Source organism: Patiria miniata, unplaced genomic scaffold (assembly GCF_015706575.1).
Source record: "Patiria miniata isolate m_02_andy unplaced genomic scaffold, ASM1570657v1 HiC_scaffold_3, whole genome shotgun sequence".
In the NCBI taxonomy this organism is placed as follows: Eukaryota; Metazoa; Echinodermata; class Asteroidea; order Valvatida; family Asterinidae; genus Patiria; species Patiria miniata.
In genome coordinates this window covers 30,473,383-30,484,134 of record NW_024037069.1, presented here as the reverse complement: position 1 = coordinate 30,484,134, position 10,752 = coordinate 30,473,383, and the positions used below count along the sequence as shown (strand labels likewise).

At 41.9% G+C, this 10,752-nt stretch overlaps 1 protein-coding gene across 1 annotated transcript; it reads right to left on the bottom strand.

The window, feature by feature from the left end:
* Positions 1–1,132: 1,132 nt before the first annotated feature.
* LOC119737797 (kelch-like protein 30) lies at positions 1,133–9,129 on the bottom strand. Its single transcript, XM_038212411.1, has 3 exons — positions 8,928–9,129; positions 5,554–6,381; positions 1,133–4,720 (listed from the first exon to the last, which is right to left on the bottom strand). The coding sequence occupies exons 2-3, from the start codon at positions 6,326–6,328 to the stop codon at positions 3,642–3,644; spliced, it is 1,854 nt and encodes a 617-aa protein (XP_038068339.1). The 5' UTR covers positions 6,329–6,381; positions 8,928–9,129; the 3' UTR covers positions 1,133–3,641.
* Positions 9,130–10,752: the final 1,623 nt, after the last annotated feature.

Below are 10,752 nucleotides of genomic sequence, written 5' to 3'. Positions count from 1 at the left end.
CTGGATCAATGCTGGTTCAGGGGCCATTTATTGGCTTGATCTTTGAAGCCGGTCCATTATCACCGTTAATGACCGGCCACGTGATCGAGTCTCGACCAATCAGAAACCATCAACTCTCCAAGGTATTTATTAATATCACATAATGTCACGTTTATTTATCATTCAAGTCATAATATTAAACACTGATGTTATAAAATGAAATACAAAATAAAAATGTGTACATTGTATGTACGGGAGTCATAACATTAAACACTGATGTTATAAAATGAAATACAAAATAAAAATGTGTACATTGTATGTACGTGGAGAGTGTTACACTTGTACTGTTTCTTTCTGTTACACGTACAATGATTACAATCATCAAAATGTTATAATTTTAGTCTTACATGTCTTGACATATTTTTTCAGATTCGTTATTTCAGTATCATTGACAAATTGACAAGAACTGCAAGAATTTACAAATATATTTCTTCAGTAAATCCTGTTTAAAACAAAACACATCAAGTCAAGACATAAAAATTACATGTACTTCTATAAAAAGGCAGTACTTTATTGATAAAATATCTCGCTTTCTCCGCTTGTTTAGTTGGGCCGTGTCCGCATTACTTGACTACGTCTGGAAATAACACACGGGCCTAAGGCCAAAAAAAAAAGGTCTCCGGTTTCTGGTATGCACGCTTATCGCCGTAGCCATGCGCGTCGGCAAAATGAAAAATTTTTTTTTTTTTTCAATGTAAGATGATGTCTAAAAACTGCCAAACTCACTGGTTTGACTGGAATCCTGCTGCTGCACATGTTTTTAGATGGGGTTACGATAGAGTATAAGCTTTATGTGGCCTCTCTGGACTCCCATATTTTTGCACTAAATTCAGTCGGGCACCATTTGCAGTCATCAACCGACATTTGAAGAAAAAAAAAGTAAAAAAAACAATAACAAAAAGCCACATCGCTGCACCACTTTTAGGGAAAGCTCCATACCAGAAACCGGAGACTTTTTTTTGGCCTAAGGTAAGTGGCTGCAGCCACTACCATAGGCGCTTGTGTAATTTCCTGCTCTAGTGTAATTTTCAATTTTATAGTTGTTCCTGGATTTAATTTTTTTTGCAAGATCTTTTAGTTTCCCCTTCTTTCATTCGGCGTTTTAATCTTGAATTTTCGCCCAGCTGCACTTGGGCGTTCGTCATCGGCAAGCCGAGAACACTGTTCGTGAGTCACTCAAGAATGGGTTTTTTTAATACTCCAACACACTCTGTTGAAAACTTGACCCAAGTCAGATCTCATTGTTGGAACATTTTGAGTGATTTGGTGTACAGTACATGTACATATATATGCATACATATTCATATTTTTCGCTAACAAACTACCAGCATTTTACAAAGCAACTTTTAAAAATACCTGAATTAATACAGCAGTTACAAGAAAAATGTATAATACATTGTACAAATACTTTTTGCGTGCAATAAAAAAATACAAAGTTTGCAATAAAAAGCAATTTTATGTGAAGAACCTGCATATTGTTATGATTATTTTATACTCACAACTTTAATACAATAAAGTTTACTGGCATATAATACTTGTATCATTTTATGTTTACCAATGTAAAGTAAATGACATTTAAAAAAAATACAAGGCTGTTACACTCCATTGTATGAAACATTTACTACCATAGTATTAAAGTTTAAAAAATATAATATATATAAACTGGCATCGCGGAAAACAAATCTACATTTGTTCAATGAGGTTACCAATATGGGCATTGTATAATATATCTGCAAAAAAATATATATATCTGTGTCTGCCCAAAATAATTGTGAGGATGTGCATTAACTAGCTACATGCGCATGTACATGTTGTTCATTGAGCCATTTCTGAAATCAGGGGGTGAGTCTTAGCTGTGGCTTTTGTATCTGGTTCCAGAAAGAAAAACGTGTCTTAAAGTCCTTCAATGTTCAAACCAAATTAGGGCTGTCCATATTCAAATAATTTAGTATTCGATTATTCGAAACAGCATTTGACCGAATATTCGAATATTCAAAACTCGCCGATCAAGTTACACACACAAGCTGCAACTGCGTACCGCCCCCGTCACGTTTTACGCAATTTTCGCAAAGTGCGCCGGGTAAAATTTGCGCGCGGCATTCTATGTTATGGGCTGCTGGGAGGTTTTGCAGTAAGTATTTTTTAACCGTCCAGGGCTTTAACCTGCTAAAAGGATGAACAACGAACCGCCGTCGACAAAAACATTTGCAATCGCCGTCGACAAACAGTGGCGTCTGACGATAAAGCACTGTAAGTTTACGATTAAACTAACATCACAGTCGTGTACGTGCATACTCAGGGGTTTTTTTCTCGAATATTCCAACCGGTAAAAAGCTATTCGAATAATCGTTTCATGATCGAATATTCCGTATATTCAGGACAGCCCTGAACCCAATAGAGACTTTCAACCCCAAAAAACAAGCATGGCTTTTAAAGTAAATCATATGAATGATCAGTGTTGCAACCAAGTCCATCACAAGGCTATCACAAGTCACCCAGCACCAAGCCAAGTCACAAATTATTCAAATAAACAACAACAAAGGCATTCCTTTGCTCCTGGTTATCCCGTCTTACTTGTGCATGGACTTGTGATTTACTAGTGACCGGACTTGTGGTGAACTAGACTACTACATTGTAAAAACTCAAGGTAACAAAATATTTGGCTGATGAATTCAATACAACAAATACAATCATTCACCAAGTTGTCCACCTCTATTATAAAAGAAATGTAAGTTAAAATGTATAAGTTTGCTTTATTTAAGCAAAGATAAACTTTTAAACAGATAATCTTTCGTAATACACTGTAAAATACATGTACTACACGTATTCATGTACATAATGCCTCAGACTTTGCATGGCCCTGAAGTCAATGCAAAAGTAATTGCAGATCAAATCACATGTTTTTTGGTATTGTGCAGACCCGTTGAAAAAGAAGAAAGAAGGCCGAATTCATGTTAAAGAGAAGTCTGGCTTCTCAACTGTGAATGTTACCCAATACCGTCATTGGCTGGGGTATCATGCTGGAGAGCAGTCTGGCTTCCAGACTGTCTGATTATTATTCAGCGTCATTTTGGGTCTAGGTATCATGCTACAGAAAAGTCTGGCTTCCCGACTATTTGAATTTTACCCAACGTCATGGGCTGAGGTATAATGCTGGAGAGAAATCTGGCTTCCAGACTGTCCAAATGTGATTCAGTGTTATTTGGGGGTAGGTATCATGCTAATTTACAAAAGTCTGGCTTCCCGACTGTCTGAATGTTACCCAGTGTCACAGGCTGAGGTATCATGCTGGAGAGAAATCTGGTTTCCCAGACTGTCCAAATGTTATTAAGTTTCATTTGGGTCTAGGTACCGGGTATCATGCTTATTAACAAAAGTCTGGCTTCCCGACTGTCTGAAAGTTACCCAACATAACGGGCTGAGGTATCATGCTAGAGAGAAGTCTGGCTTCCAGACTGTCTGATTGTTACCGGATGTTGTCATGGGCCGAGGTACCATGCTGGAGAGAAGTCTGGTTTCCAGACTGACTGTTATTTAGTGTCATTTTGAGTCAAGGTACCATGCTGGGGAGACGTCTGGTTTCCAGACTGTCTGAATGTCATTCAATGTTGTTTTGGGCCAAGGTACCGTGCTGGAGAGAAGGCTGGGTTCAAGACTGTAATTGTCTGGTGACCATTCAGGACCCAATGTGCTTCTCCATGGATACTCCAAATCTCGCTGTCTGGGTCGAAACACTCGATGGTAAACTCATCAGTTTCGCTGTAATCACTGCTGCACACTTTCCCTCCGATAAGGAACAGCTTGTTGTTGCAGGCTGCAACCGATGCACAATGTCTTGAGATCATAGGTGCGTCTGTCGCCGCCCACAGCTGGTTTCTGACGTCAAACCGGTACATGGCCATAGTGAAGTCATTCTGGTTGCCGAGGACATACAGGCTACCAGCCAAAGCGACCATATTAGGGCGCATGAGTCGCGACGGCAGTGGTTCACACCCGACCCAGTTTTCCAAGAGAGGACTGTAGCAGAACATCTCGGAGACGTAACGGGAGCCGGACGTACCCCCGAGAACGTAGATCTTGCCCAGGCAAGCTGCTGCAGTGGTGTGGATAATCCCTTCATTCATAGGCGCCACGTCTACCCATTGCTTGGTGATCTGGTTGAAACGCTGCACGCTTCTCACGCGAGTGGTATCCACAGGCTTCAGACCGCCCAGAATAAAGGCCTCGTTATCCAGCGCCACCAGACAACCGCCGTTACGACCCTCCATCTGGTTGGTCAGTAGTGACCACTTGCGCTGACCGGTAAGGTACAGCCAGGCTCGGTGCTGGTTTGTGACCACGATGATGTCGTTGTTGACAACGGCGGCGGTGGTCACGAATTCCGTGCTGCCACACCCGAAGGGGGACTCCGGTAACTCCTCCCACCTCTGATGCTTGGGGTCGTACGTCAGCATGTTGGTGGCTTTCTGGTCGGAGCCGTCCACGCGGTAGCGGAATTCTAGATCCCCTATCAAGATCATGAGTTCGGAGTAGGTTCGCATGGACTGAGCCCTGGATTGGAGCTCACTGGAGGTACTGCCGATGCTCCGAGATATCGAGGTGCCCTTAGGTCCGTGAAAGGAGCGTGCCTTCTTGACAATCCTCAGGCAGTCGTCAAATTCCTGCACCAATGGTTCACCAGCTGTAAGAAAACAAGGGATCCCTGGTTATATCAAACGCACTTTCATTACATGTTAGATTGGTGGCAAATGAATATCCTCAGCTGACACTTGTCCTGGTATTACCAGAAGATTAAAGGGAAAATACAACATTTGCAAACATCAAAAAATAAAACTACCAAATCATTTTGAAATACCTTGCTGGACTGTTAGTGAATGACAGTGTAAAGCATCCTGTAAAATCATGGCACCTGGTATGCTGTCATTTTCAAGAAAAGTGGTATTTTTGTATCAATTTCCAACGCTGATCAGCCGATCAGCGTTGGAAAAAACTGGCTTTTTTTCAAATACTGGCCCCAGTTGACCATCACACTTGTTTGCAATCGATTACACACCTATGAACGGGTACAAGCCAGCTAGACTGGTTCCCTGACCTTACAATTCCCCAATATATGTAAACTGCTCTGTTTCTTCTTAAATGGAGTCAGGGAACCAGACTACAGGAAAATGATTGTTTTTCTTGGTTTTTATAGCATTTTCGAACCCAAAACCTCAAAAAAGTCAGTGTAATTATATTTGCTATATATTTCCAACCCCCCAATTCCATCCATTTCTGAAAATTACAGCAAGAGCAAATGATGTATATTCCCTTTAATGGCATACACATTTTGAAAGGCTTGTATTTCAGAATCTTGAAAATCAAGGGCGACACAAAATGTCAAAGAATGAGTGTAAACTCTAAGGACTCCATGTAAAAGTTAACACCCCCCCCCCCCCCAACAGTTTCAAAAAGAGAACTAAGGCAAACTGATCAGTGTTGTCACTGAATGCAAACTACAGGCAATCATTAACCAACCTGCAATCTGCAACACGTACGCTTCTGGCATCACTTCAAAGAGAAGTTTCTCGAACATTGAAGTGAGGGCGCTCTTTCTCTCCTCGATGTCGTGATACACCCAGCGCATGACGGCTTCGTACACCTCCTCCTCCGAGTCCACGCCCACGTCCTTGGAGATGAAGTCCTCAATCTGCTCCCGGGTAAAGTCCAAGAAATCCTGGGTGAAGGCAACGTCGGCGAAGTTGCCGACCGAGTAGCCGCGAGCCTGTGCGCTGAGCTGCCGGTTGAAGAGCCGGTTGGCGACCTGCTCGGTCTCCAGACTGTTCATGGCATTCAAGCGAGTCTGCAGAAATCGCACGCATTCCTCCTCTATGGCCGTGAATTGGAAGAAGTTGGCCGCTTCGGCCACTGCGTTTACTGTGTCGTCCGTGAGGAGTAAGGAACCGGTGTAGCAGTAGTCGATGAACTGGCCCAGGATAGCTCCAGCTATTTCATGGAGGGTGATCTGATCAGTGTGGGTCTCCCCCATGTGACTGGTAAACATGGCACTGAAGTAGGGGCACGCGGCCGCCAGGACAACGCGGTGACAGTGGAATCGGCGTCCATCGTCACTCTGCAGGCAAATGTCCGTCAACTGTTCCTCCTTGCGTAGCGAGTTCAGTTGTTCCAGGAGAGTCGCAGGGTGTGAGGAGTGGTTGATGTGATTGGGAGATGACACCTGTCGCTGTAAGCCTCCGTTCCTGAAGGGGGAAGCGGAGCCAACTGACGTAGGAGTGGACGGCAAGGAAGCCATTCTTGACTTTATGGCAAACTGACTTCCATCCAGTCACCGACTCAAGAAAGTATCTATCCACAACGCAAGCAAAGGAATAGACACATTCAATCCAGTTAAACCACAAAATGATTTGAATGATTTCTCAAACTCAATCAATAAGCTTGAACCATCTAATGTTGGAAAAACCGATCTGAATCAGGAGGAAAACATTATGTAGTTTACTGCTGCCATGCCAACCTAACAGGAAAGAAAGCGGTAAATCAGAGGGGAAAAATAACCACTGTGCATGTTCAGTGCAGTACCGGTTCAGCAACGAAAACAATCAGGGACCAATTAAATCGAGCATTCATGGGTATTAAATGTTGTAGTTTAGGGCCCCATTCCATATTTATAAGTGAACGAAAAGACACTTTTTTGTTTTGGGATTTAATACCTAAACATCTGTCTATGAAACAAGCATGAAAAGTCACTTTATACTAGGTTATCGTGTACTTCTAGTTTGGGATAAGAGAATGAAAAGACACTTTTATGTTTTGGGACTTAATAACAGACCCACTAACTGAGCACAAGAACTCCTTTTTTCTCCCAAACTTTTGGATTTGGTCTGTTGTACCATGGAGAATTTTCATACTAGTACTACTAGCATTGACAGACCAAATCCAAAAATTTGAAAAAAGGAGTTCTACTACTACTAGCGCCCCAGATAGTGAGTCTTATAGTACCTAAACATTTGGCTATGAAAAAGCAGGAAAAATCACTTTGTGTTTGGAATCATCAAAATAGTTTGCTAAGAAGTAAGATACCCATGTTGACTTGAACATCCTTGAATATCCAGCAACGTTAATTTTGTGGAAAGAGTACGCGCATACTTTTGTTTTATGGCCAGTCTTTCTGATTTGATAATCATAGGCGTGTGAAAAAAGGCACACCTTGAATATTCTAGGCGTGTGGTTTTCTAGGTGTGTGATTTTCTACATGTGATTCTGTGGTCCACGGAAATTCAGGCGTGCAATTATTCACACTTCTCGGGAAGCTTTTAGGCGTGCGATGGCGTGGGGGTGCGATCGCACGCCTCAAATCAGATGTCTAATTTTCGTGAAATTTCATGTTGAAAATTTGATACAAAAACGTGTGCAAAGAATCTTGAAATTTCACAAAAAATAGACATCTGAAAAAGGCAGCACTTTCTGATTAGCCTATAAAGAGGGTGAGCATGCTTCTAAAGCAAAAATAAACTATAAACTAAGCCCAGTGCGTGAAATTAGACCAAAAAAGTGGTCAGACAAAATGTCCGAGCACAATCAAAAGTGTTCTGCCATTGTCAAGTTTTGATCTGCCATTTAGCGTTCCAAATTTGATTTACCCGCTCGTTTCTGTAGTAAGCCACGTTGTGAGAATTTAGTAACAGTCACGCACTTAAAGCATACCGCGCAACACAATGTACTTTGATCTTGCTAAATTCTCATTACATGTATGCGCGTCAATGTCCTTATAATACTCTATATTTCGACTCGTCACTATACAGACTCGATTCAAGTCTGCAGAACACATAACTTAATCTGGGTGAAATTGCAGTTCTGAATGTCCAAAGAGGCTCGATCGAATCATTATAGCAAGGAATAGAGGTTGAAACAGGTCCAATTTAACACTTTTGCCCAATAGAAATTAACTGGGAATTCCACAAACGGCCACTGCTCGTTTCCATAAAATGTCTTGAAAAGTACAAAAAGTTGTATTAACTGATTTGTAGAAGAAACACGAAGACTGCTGATCGAAACACAATTTATCGACTTGATTTCACGTCTATTTTTTGGCAAACGGCACGTACGTACGAATGCCAATCTATCGCTGTGCACGCCGCGCTGTACTAGACTGTGTAATGATTGGGGTGTAAACGCGTTGCATCTATTGCGTGAATATAAGACAACACGTACATGTAGTTAGCAGCCGCTCAGCGTACGGTAAGTATTACAGACCGGATCATCGGAAATAAACAACAAAATACTTTTGAGTGCAAGCGTTTATTTCATACTTCTGAAAAAGACAACTCCACAAAGAATACATAAATCGCTCGGACATTTTGTCCGAGCACATCTGCATTTGGTCGGACAAACCATGAAAGTGGTCGGAAAATGTCCGATGTCCGACTGTAATTTCACGCACTGAAGCCTAAATGTGAAAATCAAAATTTGACAAAGTGAAATTTTCAGATACATTTGCACACGTTTGCGTATCAAAATTTCAACATGAAATTTCACAAAAATTAAACATCTGAAAAAGGCAGCACTTTCTGATTAGCCTATCATGCCTATATAGAGGGTGAGAATGCTTCTAAAGCAAAAAAAACGTAAAAAGTAAGCCTAAATGTGAAAATCAAAATTTGGCAAAGTCGACACGTTTTTTGTACATGTGGATGTGTGGCCTATGTTTACGGAGGCAGTCCAGTCATGCCAGTAAATAGGCCACATTTATGGGGCTATATGGATACACGATACAATGACAATGTCAATGAGGGAATCTCAATGATGGCCTTCTCAACAATTAAAACGTACAACTACTTGAACTAGCTGGGGTTCTATAGTTGTACCGCTGGCTATTATTCACCAAGCATACATACATGTACAAAGTAAGTTGTGAGGATGTATAGCCTGTCAAGTGTCATTCATGTCCACAAACAGAATCATCACGGTGCACATAATGTTGTCAAATGGTGCATGAAATGGGGGGTTCCCGGTGTTGTCAAATGGTGCATGAAATGGGGGGTTCTCGGTCGGTAGGTGATTTCAGTAGCGCTACTGAACCCTACACACATGGTATCCTGTCACAACCTAAAATACGCACACCACTGAATAATCTGTGATGTGAACCACTAGCCCACTGTGTAAATCAGTCTCCATAGAACTTTGTACATTAAAAAATATATATATATAAAAAGCTGCTTTTTGAAGGGTAGTTGAAATCACTACTCACTACTCCATAGACACGTGTACAAAAAGGCACTACACAAGTCCTGCCGTGTAGGACTTTTTTAGTTTGTACACAGTTCTATGGAGTAGTGATTTTCCTGGCGTGTAGGACTTGTGTAGTGACTTTTTGTACACGTGTCTATGGAGCAGTGAGTAGTGATTTCATCTCCCCTCCCAAGAAGCTTCTTTAGTTTGTACACAGTTCTATGGAGTAGTGATATACTCATGGTCCATGGTCATGGTGTCGGATACAGAGAGCGTATCGTTGGAAATGTACGAGTAGTGCTTGTAGCGCTACTCAACACATGTGGCGAAATGTTTTACCCCATATCTTGCATGGTATTGTAGGTTAGACTGGTGCCTACAGCACTTGTGTGCCCTTTGCACCATTAACGTCAGTGTGTAGCTCCGATATACTTTGGGCGTGTGCTTCTGCGCGTAGGAATACGTTTCGTTTACACATGGGGTTCAGTGATGAGTGAAAAGTCTCTGTGGTTTAGTAGTTCTAAGGTGGGAAAAAGATCGAGTCGGTACAAGAACGGATAAAACTTAAAAGTGAGGGGGAAAAAAGGGAAAACACAGGTAATGGGTGGGGGGGGGGGGGGAGAGGAAGCGCTTGTGATCCTCCGGACACAAAGCGTCACAGGAGTCCTGCGAGGTCGGACCGTATCCCCCGCATTTTAAGGGCCGGGGCCGCTGGTTGATTTGCAGGTCCGACACCCGGGTGATGATGGTGACGCAATGTCCAGCCAACCACTCACACTTCCCCACCACCCCGAAAAATATTGGGCACTTTATCAGAAATCATTGAGGTGTATCCGGGGGGGGGGGGGGTTATAATTTGATATTACATGTGTGGATGTATTTGAGGATGTGTTCACCATTTTGTTTAGGTCTCAGAATTTGGGTACCGGGGGGTAAGTGTTAGTCAGAGAAGTCAAGCGATTTTTGGAGGATATGTCTTTGGATGTTATATTTTTGGCACTTAATAAAGGAAGTGCTGAACATCGTCTGTGCTATATTGCAGGTTTCGCACATTCCGTTTGGGTGTTTGCCGATTTTGTGAAGGAAATTGTTTAGGCCGTTACATGTACCAAGTCTTAGCCTGTGAAGAGCAACTTCTTGGGTACTACGTTTCATTCCCCAAAGTGACTTGTAAAGGAGAAATTTAGATGTTTCGTAATTCATATTTTTGGTGGGGTCCAGGTTGGGAATTGTTTTATTCCAGTTTTTTTTTCAGTTGAGATTTGAGAATATGTTTAATTTCGATGTTCATTAGGGGTGCAGTGGTCGATTTTGTTTTTATGAATAGCAGATTTGGCAATTTGGTCGACTCTTAAGTTCATCCAGTGCAGTACGGAATCGATAGTAACTTTTATGCAATTGAAGTACGTGCACACAGCAGGAGAGTAACCGTAAGGTATAATGCCTGAACGGCAAAATTCTGCTAGATGCACTTCAAAAATCTGCTAGATT

Bases quoted from the DNA above. Each gene is read 5' to 3' on its own strand.
- LOC119737797 (XM_038212411.1), bottom strand. From the start codon at position 6,328: ATGGCTTCCTTGCCGTCCACTCCTACGTCAGTTGGCTCCGCTTCCCCC. The intron at 4,721-5,553 runs GTTGGTTAATGA...GTTTTCTTACAG, and splicing joins GTACGTGTTGCAGATTGCAG to CTGGTGAACCATTGGTGCAG.